Source organism: Cyprinodon tularosa, unplaced genomic scaffold (assembly GCF_016077235.1).
Source record: "Cyprinodon tularosa strain WSP-4 unplaced genomic scaffold, ASM1607723v1 ctg15, whole genome shotgun sequence".
Lineage (NCBI taxonomy): Eukaryota > Metazoa > Chordata > Actinopteri > Cyprinodontiformes > Cyprinodontidae > Cyprinodon > Cyprinodon tularosa.
In genome coordinates, this window is record NW_024038331.1 from 662,667 (window position 1) to 689,562 (window position 26,896).

The window sequence follows — 26,896 nt, forward strand, 5'->3', positions numbered from 1 at the left end:
TTTAATAGGAAACATACTAGTTCGTGAATATTCTTTAATATAATTCAATTCGTTTAATGCACTGCCGGCATGCTAAGGGTAATTATCCTGTTTGAATGTGAATATCCTGCCCAGGTTTAAACCTGTTAGAGTATCCAAGTGTTCTTCCAGGATTGCCCTGAATTATGCTTATTTTGATAGTTTTCCAGTCCCTGAGAAAATGCCACCACTATTTTTAAAGTCGGATAAGTGTTTCTCTGGGCAATGTGCAGATAGCTCCCCACCATCTACGTTTTTATTGGGGCAGACCAGCTTCTTCCACAGGTTTCATGTATCCAAATTTAAAAATGGGACCTATTATGACTCCCTTTCAATGCTGTCTTTTGTCTTGCCATAATTCAATAAGGCTATGCATAATTTAAATTACACACAGGACTCAATCTACTGTACCAAGCAGATGACTTGGGGAGTAATTATTTTTTACTGGCTCTTATTCATAGGAATAAGAAGAAAGACAACCAAAAACAGACACCCCACTTTTATCCTTCTCCCTCCGCTTTGCAGTTATTGACTACTTTTTATTAGCCCATCACATAAAATCCCATTAAGGTCTCTATTTTTTGGGATTTTATTTGTATAAGTGGATATAAATACTTTAGAAAAGCACAGTACATTTCATGGCATGTTTAAAGATTGTTATTTTGACCTTTTAGGGTTTTTGCAAACCTTTGTTTCCTTGTGCTGATCTTGCTGGGGAAGTCTGGCAGAAGGTTTGAAAGTTTGCTTTAGTGATGACTTATGACAATGTTTTTTAGAGATTTTTTTTACATGTTCTAAGAATGATAATCGGCTAAATATGTTTCACTAAAATTGCTGATCTTGACCTGTATGCTCCAGACAAGTAAAGGGTCAAAGCTCCTGCTTCTATAAAGGTTGTGGTACCTTGTGTCGATCAGTTAACCAAGACTCTAAATCTGCAAACCAAAAATAAATGATCAGAATCAGTTACAGACAAGTCGACTTCACTTTCAGGTAAATTTTTTGGGATTGATATAAATAGAAAAACAGACTAAAACAAGCTTGCAAAAAAGATTTTAATCATCATTGTTTTGATCATTCTTGGTTTAATTTACAGTTTATTCATTCAGGTCAAACGTAAACACGTCTTGTGGTTGTCTTCAGTAAAAGTAAATGCTTTTGTCGACGTCCCAGCCCCCCCAGTTTAAACATAAACTAACATGACTAAAAAGCACATTCTCTCTCATACACGCTTGCATATTCAGATCCTACAAATGACTCCGCAAACTGGTGCGAATTTCCTAAATGCCACGTACTTTAAAAGCGCGGACAAACACGTTCCACTTACATACATCTCCTCATTTACTCCCACACAACTAAAAAAAAAAAAAAAAAGCAGAACAAAACACTCCCGCATTTAAACACTCATACACATTCAAGTACCCTGCATGTATTTTCAAATGTACACTATAATGCAGGATCCAACGACACAGGCTCTTTCTGTGCATCCCCAGTTGGTTTATGACATGCTGCTCAGCAACATCATTAGTTGCTTCTTTTTACATGAGGCTGGGCTTATTGAGTGTATGCACTGACTTAATAACCGATAGCTTTCTGTTCGTGACTGGCTAAATTACATCTATTTGTCTAAACAGGCAAAATACCGCAGTACAAATTCAACATTTTTAAAACAAAAAAGATAAAAAATGGCACTGTAGCTTATTGAGCAAAGGCCTAAGAATGCACATTAATAAATTATGTAGATAAATACAATTTAAAGTCAAAATAAAAGCATTTGAAAAGTAAATAAATAAAAAAAGCACAACGTTTTCATTGGATTAAGGTTTTCCTATGCAGTATAAAAGAACTTCTTATAAGTTTCACATTCACACATTTTATTTATCTTTTGTTCTTTTTAATGGTGTCATTGTTAGTTTTAGACACAGAAGAGTAGAATTGGCTTTGTTGCCCCTCGGAAATGATACATCAGCACATCTTTAGAAATACGAAATATTGTGAATATTTCGTATTTCTAAAATCAAATTTTTTACTGTATAAGCTTGGAATTGTTACTTGAAATGTTAAGTTAAAGACTGGAATCTGATAAAGAGTCAGTATAGGGAGCTAGAGATTAGGGGGGAGTGGAAGGAGCCCTTCCAACCTAAAAGACGTGGAACTTTTAACCAAAGCGAAACACCTATGGAAACCAGAAGAGAGGGCATCAACATTTACAAGGGTTTGATTGCTGTGCCTAGTATCTTATTACAAACCTGTTAATCATTTTGAAGGGTATTAAATCACCATTATCATTATTATTAGTAACAGCAGTATCAATAATAACTAAATAATGAATAAAAGTGTCAGTTCAAGTTTTACCAGCTTTTGAAACGGTTTCATCAGTTGAATAACTATTTTTATTGATGGAAACCATGTGATTCAGCTTGGGATATTACCACACTCTAGCTTCCCTTCAAAGACTGAGATTCAAGTTGGGAAACTGAATTGGCTTCTCCATCATAATTTTATCATTAGTCAAAAGTGTAAGAAATAAAGACTTCCTCTAAATCTCCCTGGGGTGTGATTCATTTGGGTCTTCACAGTAATTAGGTTTGGATTATATTTCACCTTGCTTTTTTTCAATTGAAGTTTTTAAAAGTTCTGGACTTGCACTCAATTGATTTTCTACCTGTTGTAACCTTATGTTAATGCCTAGCAATAGCAGGCCATGTTTCACACAGCTTTACCTTAAAATCTTGAAACAGAACTTTCTTATTTAATTTTTGTTCTTCCAAAAATGCCTCTCACAACATGGTGAACAATCTGTATGCTCATACTGGGTCTATTGTTCTATGACTACAGATTTATACTCTAAGCATAATTTTTCCTCAGGGACGTGCCAAACTTTGGTGACTGCATGAGGCTGTCTCCTTGGTAACTGGGACTGGTTCAATGGCTATCAGCCCTGATTGGCCGGGAGCCCCTGAAGTGGAAATGAGGGGAAAAAAACAGGTAATCTGGGAGTGAAAAGAGGGCAAGTTGCTGCTGACAGTTTCTGAACAATTGCGAATTAGGGGGGTTTCTGAACAACCGTGCTGATTGCTGTGAGGAGACCTTTTTCTTTTTTTTTTCCTCTTTTGTAAAGATTTGACATCTGGAACTTTTCTTAGTCCATTGCTGGAGGTAAATGCAGCGGAACAAAACACACGTCTGTGCCACATCTACTAAATCTAAGTGCCATCAAATTACTAGTCCAGGGTCTGTATTTTTCTCGGGTTGTTACAGTGCGAAGGCAGGAAATGCAGACAAAAGACTAGTTCTGAGGGGCATTTGGCTCCCTTCGAAGAAAAGCAGGCTTTGTATCTGTGCCTATCACAAAGCCAGAGCTTTTTTGATGTCTGAAGAAAATTGATTACTGAAAAGCCCGTGGATATTCTTATAAAGTCTCCCCCTTTCCTCCGGGCTTTTATCACCAGCAGCTACCACACACCAGTATGAAAACATTCTACAATGTCCAGGACAATGACAGTCGTTTTGATTACTCACTAATCATATAAAGGCCTTGTTACAGTTTCTAGTCCATCTTGTCTTTTTTTTTTTACTACATCAAAGTTCGATTGATGCGGCGAAGCCTTAAAAAAATCCACTGCAGAGTTTAAAGTTGCCATCTTCTTCAAAGCTAACACAAAAACCTTGCTTTCATCATCCAATTAGGGAGAAGCTTCAAATTTTCTGTTCTGTTTTCTCTTCCATGCTACAAAACAACTCTCATCTTTGTCCAATGAGAGCAGCACAAAAATCTGGATTCTAAGTAGTGGTTCTAATCTCCAGGTGGTCACCACTCCCACATGAAAGGTGTAAATACGACAGCAAAAAAAAGGCCTCACTTCTTTTTGCTTTGTCTTTAAATTGGATCCGTTGTACATATTCTTCATTTGTTTAATTTAGCTTTCACATCTTCTCGGAAAAAAACTTTAAGGGATACAAAGCCCTTTGGACAAGGTGGTCCAACAAGCTCCTGAGTACGGTCGCTAGGACAACAGGATGGCCGACACGATCATGGTCCCCACGGTGAGGAGAAGGCGGTCACGAGACGGGCTGCTGCCACTCACGCTCTTCTCCAGCTTGGGGACTTCAGGGTTGAATTCATCTGGAGAAGAGAAACACAGATAATCAGTAATGGTAAAGAAAAAATAATTTATCAATCTAGAAGCGCTGAGTGATGCATGCTAAGTAGGCTTTAACATATGAGGGGAAAGAAGCATGAAGCAATTATCAGCAAACTGCCAATTATCATCCGCTACATATGGCCTTCCCTGTGGGAGAGTAAATTAAAAAAACAAAGTCGTTTCTGATGTGTGCTTTTTTTTTTTAATGTTACTTTTTCAGGGTAATGGTGTTTTTTGTCCTCTAGGGATTTCAATCAAACCAAATTACTATGGCCTTAGCATTGATTTGATGGAACAGAACATTAGCTTGAGGGGAAAGACAGAGAAAGAGCTTGGGGAACACATTTAGGAATATTCAGTAAAAGTGGATTACAGGCTCATTATGTTCATTCCCTAATGCTTTTCATTATCTCTACAATATAAGGCAGGCAAACAAGCCTGAGCAAATTAACTTATTAGAGGTTGTTAGATAAACCAGAGCTAACTGCTACTCAAAGATTTGAAAAATCACATGTCCTACAAATGCAAACTAATATCCTACTGCGTTCATGGTAACATTAATATTAGTAATTGAACATCATTGATCTCACAATGAAGAAATTCACTTCTGTATTTTAATCCATCCCCTTGGGTAGCAGTGGGCTTCCACTGCGCGGCGCTGGGGGAGCAATCAGAGATTCTGCTCAGGGACCTAGAATACAGGCTCTGGGGATCGAAGCGGGTACTTGCAACCTTCTCAGAGCACAAACGCACTATCTAGTTATACAAACCTATTTGCCCCATTATAGTTACCATGTGTTTCTCCTTTCTGTCACAGTATTGAATCGAGTGGCAAAAAATAATGTCACAGGTACCCTAAGTCAACACAAAACGCAGTTTATACCTCAGGATTTTCGGTTTTTGAGGAAAAGAGACATTCAAACAGTGGCTTGGTCACAGTCTGGACTTCATTCTGTAACTTTGGTGTAACCTTTATTAAACCCGCTCATACATATATAATTCTTTTTCTAACATTCCTGTATATTCTGTATAATCTGTGCATGTAGCTCCCATATTCATATTTATATTTATACACAACTTTTAACAGTCCCTAACTATTAGTTTTTGCTTTTACATAAACCTGTAATAATATTTATATCCTGTATAGCACTTCTGGTTAGATGCAAACCACATTTCGTTGTTTTGTACTTGTGACAGTGCAATGACAATAAAGTTTAATTCTATTCTATTCTATTAAGCCGTTTATTCCAAATGAAGCTAAACTGCAATTCCTGCAAACAAAATGGCCTAAAACTTTTGTACGTTTGAATTATTCATTATCACAACTGCCTAGTGACAGTTTTTACTAGAAGGAAGGCATTTTGTTTATCCCTTGATAAATAAAATCCTCACAAGGAGTGGTAAAAATAAAAGAAATCAAGAAAGGGGTAAATATGATTGTACAGCACTGTAAAAAAAAAGTAGTACTAGGTTTTGTATTTAAAAACACAAGTATGCTTGTAGAATATTATTAAGTTATCTTTTTCCAAATAGCACTTTGCTCTCTAAAACCAACCTTGATTTCCTATTCTTACTTCTAATGTTTGGATGGATTAAAATGGCGAATATAAGCCAAGTCTTCATATCCAACATCAGTGTCTGATGTACAGTATTTCTTGAAGAATGGTGATTAGATAAGAAGAACTTTATTAATCCTCCAAGGAAAATCCAGTATGTTAAATCAGATAAGGAATAGAAAGTAGAAAGTTAGAAAATAATTAAAAATCCAAAATGTACCTAAAAAATTAATGTGCAGGAAGTTTTCATAAGGACACAAATAAACCTTGTTAATTAAAGGCCTCCTGAAAGGACTAGAGGTGTAAAGGATTTATATGGTGAGCCAAAAAGATGAATACAAAGACTTTATGGCAGTTAAGTGCATAAGTCTGTTCAAGTGAGAAAACTATTTTTTTAATTCTAAAAATGTGCAAACATTTGTGTGGCAAAAGCAAATCCTCAAAGAAGGTGCAAAGTGATTTGCATTTGCAATTCAACGGTGTGCTCAAAACCTTTCTTGTTTGTATGCCTGCATGTATAAACACAGATTATAATATAATATCCAAACCTCGCACATTTTTTGGGTAGAGGAAATGCAAACAAAGATTTCCCACGTACAAACCGATTCTCAATTCAAATGCAGCTGCAGTTTTTCTCACTGTAGATTTGCAGGTACAAACTTGTGCACAAATATTTCTGTGGTCGTTGCTACTACAAAGGAGGCACTGATACGATGACAGAAGGGGAGGACAGACTTCAACCATCAAAAATAATAATAGTAGAGTTATATAAACAATGAGAAAACATCTACACAGTCCAGTATAATGTATTTCAGCCAAAATGAAAAAAAAAGACTGAAATCAAAAATAAAGCCCAAACAACCGGAATACGAAAATAACTAAATGATCAATATATCCTGATGAACATGTACAGCACTTTCTTTTATCTATACAGTTAATTTTGATAGCCAGGAGAAATATATAATAATATTGTATCGTCACCCAAGTATCGTGCCAAGTATTGTATCAGGTTGATCTAGTGTGTATCAGGTAAAGCTGCTGAGGCAAGACCTTGCAAGGATAAATCCACTTACCAGGCAGCCAATGTGAAGTGCACTTTAAATCATATGAAGTGCTATTATCATTATTTTTATTGTCACTATTATTTAAATAATAATTGCCATCGTATTCTCTAACTACATGACTAGAAACCTCATCTTTCTGTTACTGCCTCTCTCAAACTGTCGCTATCATTTTGCTTACGGTATTTTAATTGGGGACAACCAAACCAGTCTGCACGTTTTAACATAGATCAACAACAACACACCCACTTAATGCATGCACAAAGAAAAAAATCATATGTAATTTAGTGTCCCTTCATCTTTGAAGATGATGCCCATCATGTGTACTGTTGTGTATTATCAGCATATGGCTAGAAATGATGGTTAGATCTTCATAAGGTAGATCTACATTTTAAATGTAAATGGCTTGAAATCAGAACCCTGATGAGCCCCACATTTGATCTTAATATTTTAAAATGTTTTCTTGCCAAATCACACAAACAAACATCAGATAACAGTGATGAGGACAGCCTAACTCAACAAAAACAAAGTCTAAAAGATGAAATACAGCAACAGCAATACCGGTATCAATAGATCTATATAAAATCATAGAAAAGAATCCAAGCACAGTCAGATTAAAGATTTTACATGCAAACTGTGATATAACCATTGTGCCTTTGTCAAACATAAATCCTCTATGTTCAGGGATTAGAAAAAGAATTCCTTGTATAGACAAATAGCCTACATTATAATCCCATCGTCACCTTTGACATAAACTGTCTGCGTTACAGGGAATTATGAGCACAGTACGTTAGATAAGATTATCCTTTGAGTGTTTATATAACATTATGTGATGTAAGTAAAGGTTTAAAGCTGTGTAGAAAAGCTTTTAATTTTATAGTGTTCCAAATGTTTTATTTAGAAAATTGCGCATATAAAAATGTTGAACGAATAAACAGAAATGAACAAAACAATCTCATATACTATGTTAATTTTACATTAGATTAATTTGTTTCACCGTTTTTGCTCTGACAAACTGTTTGTCAATGTCTGTCAGAAGAAATATAAAGAAATGTGATCAATAATCTGACTGCCTCATAACAGTAAGTAAAAAGGATTATTTTTTTTGTTATTTATGTGACCCTGCCTAACTATAAGTTACTTGTTACAGTTAGTTATTGTCTAAACCTTTAATCAACTTGAACTTAAACAGTTTGTTATCATATGACATGACACAGAGAAGGATTTAGTTATCATAATTGAAAAATGAGTCTAATATATGTTTAAATCCAACAAAATGAGGAAGATATTAAGAGAACTTAAAAATAATCAAAGCTCAACTTTATAAAACCAAAGCAAATGTAGCAGCTGAAATTGTACCGTCTTCATAGCAAGACTAGATCCACCTACATACATTGGGTGAAAAACTTTGGAACTCAGCATTAGATTGGTATGATTGTTTGTATTACAACAGATATGGAAATTCCTGTGTTTAGAAATATCACAAATTATTATTATTATTAATAATGAAAACCAAGCTTTTATTTTGACATCCAGAGTTGACACTTTATTTTGATGACCACTTTAATTCATCTTGTATTAAGGAGAAAGCTGTTTCCTTTTCTTTTATTTCTGTTGATGACTTGATTTATTACAGACCATAAGACAAACAGTTTTCTAATGAGTTGGATGTAAAAACATATGCAATGCCACATTGTCATTTTGTCTGCCTGGGACTAAAGGATTCTTTATCCATTGTTAATGCAAAGCCAATGCTTTGTTAATGAAGGGGTGCTTTATTTAATACAATGTCACCTGAACTACAATTTACCTGTTTTTGTCTGTTTTGTAAAGTATTTTACTGTGTGGGGTTGGGGTGCAAATTGATTCCCAACAGTACTGTATAACATATCCACACAGATCAATTCTACAAAAGATGCATTTTATGTGAAACGGTACATCCTATATAGTGTTAATATGGCAACAACTCTGTAGTGTTGAAAGAAGAATACACATTTGGTCACTACACACTGGTGTTGGGTAAATTCAACACTAACCAGTGTTGACAAGTGTTAAATGTTAACTAATTAGAGAATTGCTGGAACTCTGCCCTAGTGTTATATATTAAGCAATTTCAAAAGTGTAGTTTTAACTCGATTTAGCACTTGCAGAGCTAAAGTGTTGAATTTAGCTCTGCAGGTGTTGAATTAGCACTGCTGATTTTCCGGTGTATAAACAGGAGTTATCCAATGCTAGAGTGTTATCTACGGTAGCATCACAAATGTGAACATGTGGAAATTCCTGAAGTCTGTTATTGGTTCCGAAATGCTGTCTGAGGATCGCTTTATGTGATATACTTTATGTGGTACCTATGCAAAATAAAAAAAAAAAAATATTGCAACTGAATCGTTTTTTAATCATGGTAATCAAAAGTATTGTGAAATTAAATTGTACAGTAACTTACTAGTCCACAGTATAATTCAGTTAAATTCAAACACATTCTATTGATTCCAAAGGGAACTTAAGTATTTATCGTAACACAGTTATTAGTTGTTTTTTAATCATTTTTTTTTAAGTCAATAACTGTAGGCAGGAAAGCTCTTCTGTAGAGCTCTGTCTTGCAGCAGATCTGAAAAAGCCTTTGACTGGAGACACTGAAGAGGATGCTCAGGGTTGTAAATTTTCTTTTTTTTGGAGCTTCAGAAAACCTTTGTACTGCGCTAGAAAAAGAGCTTTACAAAATATTGACAGTTTGCCAATGACTGTGATGTGAATCATGTGTTTCAAAAAACAGTTATTTCTTGTGATTTTCTTTTAATTCAGTACATTAAATTTGTTTCGTTAAACAATTTGTCTGTATGACATTATGCCACGAATTTGTGAAATGATTTCTCACACTTTTTACCAGAGGTACCACTGCCTTTGGATGAACATGCTGAAAACAGCTGTTGGATTTGAAAGGCTATGGTAACATAGAAGTCTGTTGGGGCGCATTATCATGGTTTGGGAACTTCTTTATTGACAGGGAAGCTGGTTAGGTTTGAAGGGCAGCTGATAGAAGATAATTAAAGGGCAACAAATTCTGAAAGAGGCCTTTTTGAGACATGCAGGTAAATTTTCCTGCAGGAGAATGATTCCCAAACATACAGCCAGCAAGACCATTAAGTATAAATCAGAGCGTTCATGTTTACCTTTATATAAACAAGTTCATACAGCAACATCTATGTGGTTTCTTGCATGAATTAACTTTTACAGAGTTGTTTACAGGCTCTTTACTTGGACAAACCACAAAGTAAACACATAGGGCCGGATCTATCAAAGGTTTGCGTGTATAAAAACGTGAGCTATTTCACTGCGCACGCTAAAAAATGTACAAACTGATCTATCAACAGCGTGCTAAAAGGATTTGGTTTTTAAAACGTGCTAAATAGCGCCTCTTATCCATTTAGTACTTTTTCTGCAATGAATATGCAATATGGGGCGTTTACACGCAAAAGTGCGTCTTGTGGGAGGAGAACATGTAAATATATTAATTTAGCATTCGTAAAGTGATTTATTAAACCTGAAAGCAATTTTGCTAACGGTATCTGACTCTATATTTAACACGTTTCAAAAGAAGGTGCAAATGGTCTGTATGCGTAATTGCGCACACATGGCAGCGGTTATTGTCGCAAGAAGGAGACATCGAAATGAAGCAAGGAGACGCAGAGAACGCATTTTTTCACTCCGTGTGAATATTTTTGGAATGAACGAGGAAACGATCATCAAAACATGGTTTATCCAGCATTGCCATTTTGGAGCTGTTGGGGGAACTCCGAATGGATTTGGAGCCAGCCACAAGGAGGACCCACGCAATACCAGCTATCACAAAACTCCTTGCAACATTGCACTTTTTTGCATCTGGGATCTCCCAATCTCGTTTTTCAGAAGTGCTGTCCAACATTCTAAATGCCATGTCGCCCTGACGCCCTACCGTAGAACCCCGACCTCCTCCTTGCGCCTGTGGAGCAACATTCCAATGCTGCAGGGATGCGTAGGGACAGTCATCTTATCCACAGTCACTTCTTGTGAGCCATTTGGTATGAGCATTTTTCTACAGGCCAATACAAAACACCTGTTTTTTTTTTTTACTGCAGTGAGAAATTCAGCCACATACCACCTTAGGGAATAAAGGTTGCCAAAGTGTATATATATATATATATATATATATATATATATATATATATATATATATATATATATATAATTTTATTTTTATTTTTTTGGAGGGGGTGGGGGTGTCACTGTAAGATTAAAATTTCTTAATGCGCTAGTTTGCACAAACTACTTTGCCGCAAACCACAAAACCCGCAAAACCATCATTTAAATAGGGCGTCTCCAACAGTTTTGCACCTGCCACCAGTTACGCAATCGCTGTTGTTAAATCACCCGCAAACCATGGTTCAGCCCCTCGCGCAAAATTCCAGTTTGCGAGCGCAAATTACTGCACGCAAAATTGGATCTTCATAAATCCGGCCCATAATCTAAACCCTTTACTTTTCAAGAAATCTTGTTATTGAAGAACCAAGTGGGGAATGCTGAATGCCTAAGGCTGCTGCAACCAGAGGTCTTCCGTATGATACCTGTCTTCACGGCTCAAATTTAGGACCCAGGAATCAATTTCCGGGTGCATTCCTGCAGCCCAACAGAACAACAGGAGGCATGCAGAATAGCTCCTGTATCCACAGAACAACACCCAAGGCGTTTCCAGTGAGATAAGAAAGATTGGCTCTGGACTGTCAATAAGTAGGAGAGGTTGTCTGGGCTGATAAATCTCCCTGCCAGTGACACCGCGGTGATGGCAGATTTACAGAGAGCAATAAACAGCATGAGGCAACTCTGTATCTGCATCTGGATAGGAATAACATCCACAATATCTATGAGAGCAAACTGCTTTCAATTATTCAAAGCTTATTTACGGCCATAAAGTAGGGTCAAAATATTCAGCCATTGTCTCTCTAAGGATGACAATGATGGAGCTGTTTATCCTAAACAGACTTTCAGAATGACTGAGTACCTGGTCAACGCATTGCTTAGACAGCAGTCTATTTCTTTTATTGTTATTGCGACCTATGATACTCAGACACTTTTATTTATTCAGCTCAAAGGCCACATGTCTATTGTTTGGATGTTACAAAAACATAGTGAGCACAACAGCTTTAGCTCTTCTGGTCACAGAGTTCACAGGAAAAGGATACAGACCTCTTCTGGATTCAACATTTCTTCACACATTTTCAAACATTCCACACAAAGGAAGCCAGCAGTGTCAAAAGACACATTACAAAACACACCATGCAACAGAGTGATACTGGAAAAGAAAATTACTGCAATCAGAGAAATTAGAAGCAAAAGGGAAAATGCTGCAAATACTAAGAGGTTAAGTAAGTGACAGCTGCATTTTTTACTTTGCATTTAGTATTGTTGGTTTTAGGCTCCTGCTGTAATCAACTTATTTGATTACTGCATTTTTTCTTTTGCAGCAATTTCCTGTTTGCTTTTTTGGGGTTTTGGAGTTTGCTTGATATTTTTTAATTTGTTTCACCTACTGGCCACCAAATTGAAATGATTGATAATAAAATTCAAAATAAAAGATAACTTGAAGGAAAAAACAAAATGCTGTTAAAAAAATGTGTATGTGAACTTTGCGCCATTACTTATAACAGAACTTGTGGGATTTCTTGATAATAGAGGTGAGATGCAATAACACTGAATCCAAAGTAATATATTAAAGATTTATCATAGGGGAAGTTATGCTTTTACAATGACTGATTTCAAAAGTTTATTTTCCTTTAAGTTTTGAGAAAAATTTTTTATAAACTGCATATCTTATTTACTCTGGTTATCTGTGTCTTATAAAAAAAAGATTTTTTTAGGATTTAAATGTGGAAAAAAAAAAGGAAAACTCTATAAGAACATTGCAGATGATTAATCCCATGATAAGGACTCACTATTGCTGTAGTGATTCTTTTCTCTAAAATGGTCAGCAATAACACACTGCTGCTATTTATAAATACTGTCCTAAACAAGCTGAGAGAATTGAGCTGCAGAGAGTAAAATAGCAAATCCAATTATTTCACAGTTCATCAATCATTTCAGTGGGTTGAGTCTTGCAGTGGACCCAGCAACATTAATTGCAGAGATGTGGAAATTCTTTTTTAATAGGGCAAGAACAGCAAGCAATTTAGACAAGATGACGGGCGGCAAACAAACAGTAGCCTTGTTCCTTAAAGTGATTTGTAAGCGATGCTCTCATGCACACTGCAAAATGGTACCAGTTTCTCGACAAACAACTGATTAAGTGTGATGAATGCTTACAGCGGAGAGTCTGAGTGCTATTTAATTGTCTCCCCTTACTTTTCTCTTGCAGGTTATTTGGGCTGACTGTGAATTTTATTTAAAGAGGACGTGTTTACATGGTTTTGTTAGTTTTCCCCATTTTCCTCACATGCATTTTACAGAGTTTTCTACATGATGATTTTTGCAAACCTAAAAGAAAACTACACTTCTATATTTTCACCATGCTGCAATAGTTAGTTTCAACTTTTTATACAGCTCAAGGCAAACTATTTCCACTGGTGCAATCCAAGTTTTTTGTGTCAGTAGCCTATACCCTCAGCTACATACCATGTATCTAGTAAATCTAATATGTTTCTAATAAAGTTGGTGACAAAACAGACAGCAAAAAACTGTGGAGAGTAGAAAAATAGATGACAACGCTTTAGCTGCAGGCAGAGGGCAGAGTAACTTGAGGTCACAGGTGGAGATTTTTACCAACCTGGACACAACGATTTAACAAACAGGTTTTTCATTTGAGATATTCAATATGAGTATAAAATATATTTACAATTTTAGATATTGAAGGTTTTTGAATATTTTCATATGAGTAACTTGTATTTGTGTCATAAAATCTATTTAGTATGATGAGGGCACATTATGTTAATCAGTTTTAACTAAAAACTACTAAACCTTTCATTCAATTTTATTGTCATACAAAAACACTTATCTTTTCCCATCAACTACAAAGTCCTATTTCTACTGAATACTATAAATTTTCAGGGTTTCTCCCTGTTTCGTGCATCATAACCCGGCCAATAGGTGGAACTGGGCCCCATATGGATTTTCTCAGACTGGATTGGTGAACCCGGGTAAAAAACAGGCTGTTTTTTTACTGACTAAATTTTACCCATTATAGCGCAACCAGTTTAGCACCTTATGAAGGTCTCAGTACAAGATAATAAAAAAAAACCAAGGATTCAGATGGGTCCTTCTTTTCACCCAGATCTGGTTTGCATGAGATTTCTAGTGCACGGGTCACCAACTTTTTTAAGGCCGAGGGCTACTCCATGGGTACTGAGTCATATAAGGGCTACCAAGGAAGGAAGGAAGGAAGGAAGGAAGGAAGGGTCAGTGTTTACCTTAATTTCATGCATAATAAACTTATTTTTATTGTTTCTTTTAACTCCAAATTTTCTTTATGATATTTTCATTTTCAAATCTCTATAAATGCTGAAATATTCTGTATGAAATAAAATGATAAAATGCTCTATAAATGATTAAAAAATAAGGGAAACAGAATAAAATAAAATTTCTATCTTAGCCAACTGGTGTGTTGTGCATTTGCTGTGGGCACCCCATGAGGCCCCTAAGGGGCCCCTTAGTGACCACATTGGTGACCCCTGCTTAAGAGGCAGTTAATATAGAACCCAATTTCCTCCAAACATATGATACACATTTAATACTATTTGAAATAATTTTACATGTTTTAACACAAGCATTTACACAGAAGAACAGCAGAAATATATGGTGTAATAAAAAAAATATGTCTGGCAGGGCATTTCACGGCAGCAAGACGTCAGACACTGCGTCCCCCTTGGACCGGCTGTACTAAAACTGAAATTTTGCTTTGGGATTATTAAAGTATTATTTAATTGAATATTCAAGTAGCTATGGTAGACCATCTAATAAGATAACTAATTAGTAAGTATTTGATCAGAATTTAAACCATTTGCTTATATTTACTGATATTCTGGATAAAGCTTTTGATATACCATCTAAAAAAAGACAATCAAATTGCAACAATCAGCGTTATCCTTAAAAACTGAGTTAAATAAAGAAAATATGACGCAGGAAGTTAGATAATGATTTAGGAAAAAAAAAAGATGAAAAAAGGCCAAACATATGCGATGGAGAAACTTTGATGCTGAGCCAGTCTGTGGGCTGGTCTGGTCCTGAGGCTGAGTCAGAGAGTGGGAGTCCAGCGGTCACTGGAGCTACTGGAGGTTTTTTAGTGTGTGAGAGTCTGTGCATGTGCATCAATCTGGGCATCCTCCTCCAAATGTATTCAGCAAAAAGTATCACGGCACTGGAGGCTATGATTTTTTATGATTTCCTGCCAGGGAATATGTGTATTAAATTCTAGGTAAGCTGGAGCCGGAGATACTGCTGAGCAATCCAGCCACCACTGAGTTTTTTTTTTACTGGCTATCCACTCTCTCCCTGTTTATTCGCCCACTACTCAGTTTTATTTTTCGTTCCTCATCTGTCCTTTGTACTTTACTGCTGCATTTCTCTCCAGTATCTTTTATATCCCTGACTTCCTCTTTGTCCCTCCGGTATTCTTTTCCTGTCCCACTGTTTCTCTTTAACTCTTTGATCACGATGCTTATGACTGCAGCTTTTTTTGGGGGGGTTAAACTCTGCTGGTGGCGGTTCCAATCTAAGAAGGGTTACACTCTTTTGTCACAGACTGCCTGCAGCCCCTGCAAAAATAAAAAAAAAGCCTGCTAAATGATTCCCAGCAAAAGACTTTTGTTTGAGATGGGGATGAGAAAAGACAAAGGAAAACAGAGGTTTTATGTAACCACTACTCTGAGCAACTGACTCTTTCCCTGACATTTGCTCTCCTTAAGTAAACACCAACCTTTCGTTTCATGTAAGACCTCAATTTTCTTGGTGGCTTTCTTGTAAATAGGAAGACATAGTAGCTGAAAGACTGGAAAAAGTGCTGTTGCTGTAGCTTCCAGGACTGTAGTACTGAAACAATTAATATATAATCTTGTTCTTCTGCATATTTTTTGTAAATATTTATTACTTTGAAATTCCTAAAAACCCTTTTTCATGGCGTCCAAAAGCAAGTGTTCTTTATGCCTCAATGTGTGCCTCTCATTAAGTTCATTCTCCTGTAGAATCATGTGAGGCCATGAAACCGTGTGGCATTATGACTGGATTAATGCAGCTGATAGAGGAAATAATTAATCTTATAATGACAATGACAAATGAAGATTGTAATAAGGTCAGCAATGAGGCTAATTCAGTTTCAGAGGTTTGGCTCAGTCTACTCCCGTCATTTATTGTAATTATCATGGTAAGTAATTTCAATTGCTGCTGATTTTCAAAATATACTACATTATAACATGGAGTCTTATTTGAAAAAAAAATTGTTTACTTAATATACTTGATGTATAAAAGGGAATCTAGACCTTTTTTTGTCTTAATTTTGGTTTTGAGATCAAACCAAGGACCCATCAAAGGTTTCCACTTGAAAGAAATCCATGGATTTTGGAAGATCTGAAGATGCTCTAAAGGCAAAGGGGATTTTAGTCCCTCCTGAAAGTTCTGGAACTAGCCTGGTGTCACCTCACAGCAGAAGGTACCTAGAAAGCAGCTACAAAGGATGCTCCAGGTGGCACACTGGTGAGATTCACAAACCATCTCGCCAGACTCTTTTCGATTTAACTCTCTCTGAATAACTTACTCCATCTCCAAGTTTGAGGGCTAACACCAAGGAAAAAAGTTTGAGCTGCCTGTATCTAGGATATAGTTTTATTGAGAGGATCTATATTCTTAAATGTCAAGATAAAGGTTGTAGCTGATGGACTGGAAGCTTTAGTCTTTCTCCCCCTAAAACTAAATCAGCAGCCACAGGCCTGCTAACAAGGCCCTTATCAGTACATCCATCTTGTGCAGCCTTAACTGCACAAGACATCCTGAGCATTATATCTATCAGATGGTGGCAAGAAGCGGAAAGTCGGTCTAAGTAGCCAAACATTTAGGAACACCTAAAATATAATAGCTAACCAAACACTGCAACCAACAGTCCTTTGTGACTCAGTAATTCCACACAGAGCCAGTGTTTGCATAAAAAAACACCATAATCTACTCAATTAGAAGAGTTCAATCCTGTGTTGTGAGTCTTTTTATTCAAGGGTTTCCTTTTTTTTTCGTGTTCTGAACATGCTGTGATCCAAGAAGCACTGAAAAGGGGGTTTCATAATTCTCAGTTTGTGTTTTAAAGGATCCCTTTTCAGCCAAGAATGACCCAGTTAAGGTCAGAACAGTCTGTGGATTCTAACCAGGAGATTACCAAATACCGCCCACATTCCTCCTGAACTGTGAAACAGGCCTTTAATTCAGTACCACATCCCAACTTCGTTACTAAGGAATTTATTCATTAGATGTCCAGTTTCAGGCATGGATGGCCAGCCATTACACACATTTGAAGAAAATGTCTTGAAGTGCCTATACTATACATAAAACATGTTGTTCATTGTTAGTCAATGGGGAATGAATAGACATGAGAAAAATAATACTTATAAGTATAAATGGCGGCACTGTTAGAGAGTTAATCATCAATATAAAAACCCTCTACAGATAATCAAACATATGTACAATTTAAAAAAACCTGAAGCGACTAAAACGTAAAACATTCATAACACCAAATTAAAATATAAAAGCATTTCATTGTTTTAAAAGACCTGTAGGAACCTGATTTGAACTATTTTGGATATTTTAGAATCATGATTGGAAATAATAAGGGAGGAGTTTTGGTACTAGTGATTTCTTCAGAGCTCTTGCAGTTGTATTGGAAATTACTAAAATAATAATATTGACCTAATTTAAAAAACTGTTTTAAGCAAAAAACATCAAAAGAAATAAATAAGCCACATTTCTGTAGAAGCCAGCATGGAGTCCAGCTTGCTTCCATAGACTAGTGTCGCTCACCAATGTTGTGTATTTTGATGTTCGGTCTGACTGTGTAGTCGGGAGTTTGACTGGAGTCATCATCTGCCTGGGAGGCTGTAACATACCAGAGACAGACAGATGGAGAGAAGATGGAAGATAAAATCAGTTATAGGAAGGGACACGCACACACACAAAAAAAAACGGAGATTTGCAGCAGGATTAATCTGTGTACATTAACAGGTCAGCTTGGTGGAGTTAAAGTGGATTGGAGAAACAGTTGAGAAATTGTGTACTGTAAATCCAGACAGCGCCTGGAGGATTTAAAGAATTTATTTAGGGACTGTCATTACTTTGACTGTTTGTCTAGACTTAGAATTAAATTCAGTTTGCTCTTTGAATAGCTGGCACATGGCTTTTAAGTTGTGTATACGCATAGATTAACCTTGGGCAGAAGTAGAGCTGTGCTATACATCAGACCATTCAAAAATGGCAGCAATAATTCTTAGTTTTAAAGGATCCCTGTCCAGCCCAGAATGACCTAGTTAAGGTCAGAACAGTCCACAGATTCTAACCAGGAGATTATCGAATACCACTTACCAAAGTTCAGACATTAACCACATTATGACATAATTTATATATTTATATAAAAGTATGAAATTTCTTCATAAATAATACTAAATGCACAATGAGGAGTGTGGAAATTTGTGTTGCAACCTAGCTGTTTTCCAAGGTTTTAAGAGAAAAAGCTGCAACAAGGTCAAGCCAATCCAACACACTTGACTAAATGATCATGAAACTTTTTGCAGAAATGTTTGCAGTTTGTGACGGTAAAGCAGATTAAGACTGAACAGAGGTTGAAACCTTCTTTTCCCCCCAAATAAAAAAAAAAACCAACTGACTTTAGTTGGCTTCCTATTTTCAAGACATTATGAGCAGCAATACACACAGCAATTATGTTACCTTTTGCAAATGATAAATTATAAGCAACCTGCTTTATATTCAAGCAAATTAAATGAGTTCCTGTTGATAATGCACAGACAGGAGGAGCAAACTCATGAATATTCACCCCCTTTGTCTTATTCTGAAGCCCTGTTCTGTCAAGGTTAAAGATGGATCAGGGCAGCTGAAATGAAAGACACTTCTGATGGCGAGCTGTAAAAATGACTGAATGCAACGAACCCTTCAATAAATGCACCTACATCAGACAAAATGAGGGTGGAAATGTGCAGGCAGACATAAAACACCCTCAAAAGCTTTAAATCATTAGACTCAACAACATGCAAATAAGGGAGCATCAACAGATTGGCAGCGACAGCAGGGTGAGCTGAGGTGATCTGTACATGGGGAATGACGCTGGCCTGGGAAAGTGGGATGTATTAGTGCTGACAAGGTTAGAGGAGAGGGGGGAGGCTTTCTTTACCACGCTGCCTGATCAAAGGCCTGCAGGGGAGAGCGCAGACTACCAGGGTAAAAATAACACGCGTACTATACAGAGCAGCAGGCATCAGAGAGAAAGAAAGGGAGACGGGGAGATAGGCAGAGGGGGTGGTCAAGAAGAAAGCAGAGGAAGAGGATTTACAGAGAAGAGGAGGGCTGAAAGATCTGAATCTCACAGCTGAATGCATTTTTGTTTTACTTTCTCCACATCTTTTGCAGATCTTCATGACAGCATGTCAGTCACAGAATGAGACAGAACATTACTGTAATAGCACAGAGAAAGAGAATAACATTAGCTTGTCATTCTCAGAGGACTGCTTTGAGGGAGGAAACTGCATCATCAAAACCTCGTCAAGGCAGCGTGAGGCAGAAGAGCCTTCCTCTCTCGTCGCTCTGAGATGCAGCCCTTAGATCTTCTTTATTTCTTTTTTCATCACGTTGTTTCTTTGTGCTTGTAGGTCATAAAGAGCCACATCAGACTCTAGAGTGGAAACAGAGGAGTCTCACCAGTGGAGCAGCAGACGAAGACCCTCAGTCTCAGGCAGCTGTGGCCATGGTGGTGGATGGGTGTGGCTAAAATAGGGGACAAACACACATAATATATCAACCTTGTGCCCTCTGCAGGCCACATCACCCTCACAAACTTCCATCTTTTTCTATGGGATTTTTTTTTAGTAATACACCATTTGAAAGTAGAGCACAGATGTGAAGTGGAGGAAGAAGGATCCATGTGAAACCTGATAAGTGTCAGGAGGATGTATACATCCTCCTTCAATCTGACACCCTTGAAAAAATACACCTTAGGAGTCCATCTGTGTGTAATTCATCCTTAGCAACATTTCATTTTGTTTTTTTCAAGAAAGAAAACATTAGTCTGCATCAGTATCAGATCTTCTGCAGACTCTATCAAGTTTGCTTTTAGACATGCCCAATATTTGGCTTCATCCTTACCTCCATTAATGCTGAACAGCTTCCCTATCTCATACTGATGAAAAGTATCCCCACAGCATGATGCTGCTAACACCATGTATCGTTGTAAGAAAACAGTGAGGATGAGTAGCAATTTTGGTCTCATCTGATCAGAGCATCTCTTACATGTGTGACAATCTTCAGTCATGCATAATAACAAATGATCATATCAACTAGTGCTTCTGAGCACAGACTAAATGATTTCTATTGCAAACTGTGGCATTTAGAGACCCTTTTTTAGTCTGCTTATGAAAGATTCAACTAAACAAGGCAATATTGGCTAAAGAAAATGTGTTGCCATTAGTAACAACCAACCGTTTATTAGTATTTTGAAGGTTTTAGGAGAAAGAAAACAAAGCATTGGATGGATTTTGTTCTGTATAATATTATTTGTGGAAAATAAAAATAAAATAATTAAAAAAGCTCATGTAAAGGCCGGTATTTGTTATACTTTATATAAAACCTTAAGTTATTCTTCAGTCTTAGCCACTGTTAAGAGCCACTGTAGGGGGTCCAAGGAGCCACTGGTGGCTCCAGAGTCACAGGTTGCAGACCCCTAAACTAAACATTTCTCTTTTTGAGTCGCATAAACCAATCAAAATTATTCAAGACTATACATTATACTACGCTCACTCAGTCTCTCAATCAAAGCACTTGGCATTTGTGGGGGAAAAATGAATCTAAAACACAACCTTCTGATTTCTCTTCCCATTAAGACACAAATCACAAGAAAATTGTTGATGCTTCCAAAACAACTACCATATATTTTGAGGAGTTTCAACATCTTAGTGCTCTTCAGCGAGACTTGTCCTGCATGAGCAAAAGGTGCTGATTGATGGATGTGAATCATTGTGGTTCTGCTGACATAGATTCCTTTTAACGGCTTTCCTTAAACAATAGCTTTCTTGCTTCCACTTTTCCAAAATATCCTGAGCTGCAGCTCTTCCTCCTCATGGTCCTCGCCCAGCCTGTCAGCTTAGATGGTCAGCCATTTCTAAGCTAGGTTCAGATCATGGATTAAAAAGCACTCTCCAAAAAGACAGTTGGAGATGGGCATCAGCACCCCTCGTGATCCCGCTTTGGATAAGCGTGACAGAAAATGGATGGATTGATATCCAATCCTGCTTTAAATTTATCCATAATTTTATCCTTGGCCTATCTGCTGTGTTCTTTTTTTTTTCATTTTTTATCATGTTGATTTTTCTCACCAACAAACCTTTGGAGCCTTTTTAAACCAGCTGTGGGTTTATTGACACTGAGGTATTCAAGGACAACTCTGTGTACTGATCATGTAAAAACTCCTGAAGGCAGCTGCTTGTACTGAACTACAGCTTGCACAAGCTGTAATAGAGTAAAAAGGGTTAAATACAAATGAGCAAATTAATAATAAATCCTTCTTAAACCATGTCATATTTTTCATATAACAATTATGCCCCTCATGTGCTGTTGAAATAATTACAATCGAAATAAGACCCATTCATTTGTGGTTCTTATGTGAAAAAATCTGATCAAATACAAGACTTTTTAATAAAAACTGTGGCTGCAGGAAACTGAATGTCCTCAGCTCAACTTCTAGGATCTATTATCAAAACCCACAAGCCGTCGATACATGTGGGTGAAGAGACACTCTAAATTACAGCCTCCGATCACAGATATTGGATGTGCAGCACCCTCAGGCCTTTTCCATCCATCACAATGAGCTAGTGACTCACAGATGTAGTAGTACTCCTGGCCCACGGTGAACTCGTAGCCCAGCGAGAAGGCGCTGTACCGCTGGAACTTCTCAGAGAACTTGATGGGTGTGTGGGGCGCGTGGGGCCGGTTGCACTCCCAGCGTTTTACTCCCATCTGGGGGTTGCAGGTGTAGTATCCTCGGTAGTTTACCATGTAGAGGATGTACTGCTCTGCTACCACCCGCTCCAGAGTCCCACGCTGGCTGGTGTTGTAATGCGGGCAGTAGATGTCCAGGTAGTCGTTGACGCTGACCTGCACAGTGTATCCCTCTCTCCGCAGCCTAAAAAGAAAAAGGATCAGGATGAGCAAAATAAATAAATAATAATTGCTTCAGAGTAACAATCGAACATTTGACTGACATTAATAGAAATTGTAATTTTAAGTACGGTAAGCAATTATTGGTTTAAGTTAAATCTTCCAATTTAGATTTCATAGATTCTATCAAATCAGACAAATATGAACCAAATAAGTGGAAAGCATTCAACATTCTTTTATCTTTCTTGATGTTTCATTTTTAAAAGAATGAATGGAGGAATAGAAACTAAATGAAATAGGTGATTAAAACAGTAATATGCCCCCTTTTTAAATGTTAGAATCTCACGGTGGATTATATACATGTCAGGACTGCAGCTTGGACTTCTCTCCACATGTGAGAAAACACGTTTTCTCACTTAAAGCATCCTGGCGACGGCCTGTGGTTCTGCTGGGAATGATAATCTGCCCTCCTGGGTGTTATCCCCTGCCCTGAGCATGCCTGGGTCATTGAGGTAGAAGGAGATCCTGTCAGTGACGATGTATGTTCTGGCTGCAGGGGAACCGGTCTGCACGCCGTACCTATCACTGGGCGAGCTCCTCAGGGAGCCGTTACGATCGGATGAGCCTGCTGTTAGCAGGTAGGCAGAACCTCTCTGTGGTCAAGCAGATGTGACAGTAAAATAACTCCCTTAGTTGACTCACTGAACAGCTGTGTGGGTGCTGTGACTGTCTGCTACCTACACTGTGTGTAATATTGAGTACACCTATTATGTAAATTACATAGTCTGTAATTAGAGAAAGTAGAAATCATTACAAAGGCTCCTGCAGGTGAGCTGATGAGAAGGGAATTGTCCTCGACTGCAGTGATGTGTAACCTGCTCTTGATGTAATGACTCCTTTCCACCATTAGGGGGAGAGATTGTGCTGAATATAAGCTCTAAGTTCTGTACGCTGCCTTGTGCAACAATATTTATCTCTTGGTTGTCTTCTCCTCCATACACATCATCTTTTCTATGCCTATAGAAGCACTTACACAGTCATAACTATCCATCATTGTGTTTGTTATAATGCATCTGCTGCCAGACTCATTACTCCTCGAGGTTTCCACAGTTTTGAAAGCTCAATTAGAAAAATGATGGCAGGAAATGCCATAAACCCTTCCTTTTCTCTTTTTATGTCTCACTTTCCGACATTGTTAAAATTGCACCTTTTGTTCCTGGATCTCTATCCTTTTATTCATTTACCCACATGCTGAGGCAGATGTTTATCTACTTTTTAATGACTCTTCTACTTTTATAGTCATCAGTCTTATCTCTGCTTTCTGTCCCCGTTGCTGCCGATGGAAGATGACAGACTTTTGTCTCGCAGCGTTGCAGGAAGAAAGGACGCAGCCATGCTTCATGGAGACTATATTTAGTGATGGTGGGCAGGGTGGGATGCGGTAGGGGAGGTGGGGGTTGAGTGTTCAAATGTGGAGCATTAAAAGTTGGAGGGAGTCAAGTGTTGTTTGATAGTAAGAGTGAGTTATAATAGGACAGCAGTTTGGTTAGAGCTGAACCAACCCAATGAGAGGGTGGCTTTGACTATTTCTGTTACACCTGTGGATAAAAGTGGGAATAAAAATGTATCATTAAACAGACAATATCTAATCATTAGTGGTTAGGGGTTGGCATTCATCATATCTTTATCATTATCAAGACAAGTTGCTAGTCATTATGAAGATGTGTTAATAAATGGTAGATTAGAATCAACGATGATTAAAATCTCCATAAACAGGATGAATTGTTTTTATTTTTACTATTTTATCTTTTTAATTTATTATGTATATGATAATTAAGAAATTTACATATTTAAAAACTATAAATAAATGCAGTTACTACTAGGGCTGAACGATTTTGCCAAAAATCTAAATTGCTATTATTTTTTATCAAAATTGCGATTTTATTTGGATTTTCCTTTGCACTAACCTCAAGCTGTAGATATTAAAGACCTCAGGCTTTTTGTTTTTTAAAGCTTGATTCCCCAGAGTCCATTGTTACAGGACTTTTCTGTAACCATTGTGTGAAAAAGTGTTTACTTCTACTTGCATGCATGAATCTGTTGCTAGCTGCAACTCTCTCTGCCTTGCTGTGTGGAGACAAACCATTTTTAAGTGTTTAACACCACCTAAAGGGCTGGAAGGAGACATTTTGTGTTTTACTCTCATTAATAATAGTGTGATTAACAAGCAATGAGTCTGAGATTTTAAAATTGCAGTTGTAATTGTAATTGTAATGTTGTTAAATTGCAATAGTGATATATACTATTATGTCTTGAAGAAGCTAGATTTAAATGTGAATGTTTTTCAAGACTATTATTCTTGATTGTGCCCATGATGGCTGTGGTAAGCAGTCACACTTGTAGAGTTATGTGATAAAGACCGTGATGAAGTAATAATAATAAAAAAAAAAAATTGTCACTTTGTCATGATCTGCCCGATAGCTGGCCTTAATTGTTAATTTCACTCCTCTGCCTAACTCCTTCTGGTCTGTAATTACCACCCATCTCATCCACCTGCGTCTGTTCCTTTATATCCGGCTCAGCCCAGCTATCGAGGCCAGACCATTGTTTGCTGTCAGTTTGTTTATGGCTGTTAGTTAAGTTTATTCCATGTTTCATGTCCTGGTTCTTGGCGGCCGGTGGATTTAGAGGGTTTTTAGTGTATCTCTTGTCTTCAGATCGTGTCCTGGTCGTCTCCCTGGAGCCCTCGGTTTTGGCTCAGAACAAGGAGAAGGTAAATTTTATTCCTGTAAGCTGGCTCCAAGGAGGAGATCAGTTTAAAGCTGGTACCACGTCTTGTCTCTGTTTCCCTCAACCAGTGAGCTTCCCCATCTGCATCTGAGCCTGACTGTCTGCATATGTGCGTGCCTGTCTGGGCAGGCTTCTGGACTCGCCTGACTCTAAACCTTCCTTCACACAGGATTGAATCGGAACCTCTGATCGAGTGGAGGTCTCCTGGATTCCTGAACTGTTCCTGCCTACCCTGGCTTCTCCTGACCTGGATCGGCTTTCTGCAAGATCTCCGGGGCTACAGCATCAGGGACACTCTGGGCACCACACACCGCTTCTGGTTGGCGGCCCATTGGCTTGATCGCACCTCTTTCTCAGGAGACGGACTGAACTGTGAAACCAGGTAAGTGACTCACTGAGATTATCATTACCTATATTTCTCCCTCCAGAATCAGAGATGGGTTGCGCCCCGCCCCCCTGCAGCCACGAGGTCCGCTGCTCCTCGCTTCAGTTCTGTTTTTTTTTTTTTTTTATAATGTTTTGAACTTTCCTGCTGACTGTCTCACCTTGAATACTGGTTCCATCTGCCCATTTAATAATACACTTTTATCATTCTTACAATAATATCACCCGATATTGGAATAAGATTTTAAGTGCATATCGCCCTGCTACTGGTAAACTAAACTATCAAAAACTGTATAAATCAACAAACAATACAACTAATTGAGTAAACTGAAACAACACTATATGAAAGGCCACCAATGGTGACATATAAAAAGCACCAGACTTTCTAAACAGAATAATTTAGTGACCTGTGACTTCGAGGTTAAGTGCTCCTGAAAGCCACTCAGCACTGAGGCAAAATTAAACAATCCCTCTTTGTGTTTTGGAAACTGATAGCAGACCATTATGGATGAGCAGATTAAGAGGTCATGGAGTTACATGCAATACTCTTGATGAGGGGGGGTGGTATCCCCCTTCTTAAAAAAATCTAATTTATTACTGAATGTGTAAAATTTCTATATATTAACAGTAATTGCAATAATAGTTCCCTTTCAACATGTAGCGGGCTGTGGGCTTACGAGTATTTTTCTTATCTGTATATGTCTCTAACTATGTAGGGGCAGTGACAGCCATGACAATCCAGGGACTGACTGCAGTACTACTCTAAGGTGCCTTGGTCAAGGTCAATGACCTGACATGTAACAACCATACCATGCATATTGCTTTAGGTTAATAGACTATATTAATTAGAGTATGTATGCTTCCAAAAAAAAAAAAAAAAAAAGAAATTTACCATCCCCCTTTTATTAAAACTAGACTACTGATTACATGTAAAGACAAGAACACATTAACTCTCTAGATTAGGAGAACCAAAAAAGAGTGATCAGGTAAATGTCAGTCACTCAGCGGCAGATCAGTCCCTCTCAGGTTACACAGGTGAGTTTCTGAGATAACCAGCTGGCATAGAGTGTCAATACACACCAAGTGCTTTATCTAGACCTGAAAAATTCCTTAAATGAAGCTAATACTTCGGTCAAACGTTATGCAGTGAGGGATTCCATGGATCGTATGTTTTTAACAACAAAAAATTGTCTGTTACATTTTTGTTTACTTTTTTCCCCACCTAATATGGCTAATATTCATTCATCCTGTCCGTTGAACTGCTGCTAGTTTTACTCACTTGCCTGGAAGATGTCTAGTGCTACTACCACAGATGATCTCGCTCTAGAAATGGAATTGAACGATTCACAACTCCAGTACGGCACGCGGATGATGTCATACACATTCCGCTTTTTTTAATTTTTTATATCAATATATAACAGCGGATGTCTGGGGGACAGTGATTGCCTACATGTTATGAATGCTCGCGTACCGTAACGAATAAATTAAGAACAGTTTAGTTTGTGCTTTCAACTCGTTTTCCATAGGAAGACGTTACTTTGATATAACCTAACGGAATATTTTCAGA

At 37.6% G+C, this 26,896-nt stretch overlaps 1 protein-coding gene across 1 annotated transcript in view; it reads right to left on the reverse strand.

Moving 5' to 3' along the window:
- Positions 1-1,059: 1,059 nt before the first annotated feature.
- Positions 1,060-26,896, reverse strand: part of efna3a (ephrin-A3a) — a 128,689-nt gene continuing 102,852 nt past the window's right edge. The window contains exons 2-5 of the mRNA XM_038279299.1: positions 21,879-22,180; positions 19,705-19,770; positions 17,800-17,874; positions 1,060-4,144 (exon numbers count right to left, since the gene is read on the reverse strand). Of these exons, the coding sequence (XP_038135227.1) occupies positions 4,026-4,144; positions 17,800-17,874; positions 19,705-19,770; positions 21,879-22,180 (562 nt within the window). The 3' untranslated portion in view covers positions 1,060-4,025. The remainder of the gene's footprint in view (positions 4,145-17,799; positions 17,875-19,704; positions 19,771-21,878; positions 22,181-26,896) is intronic.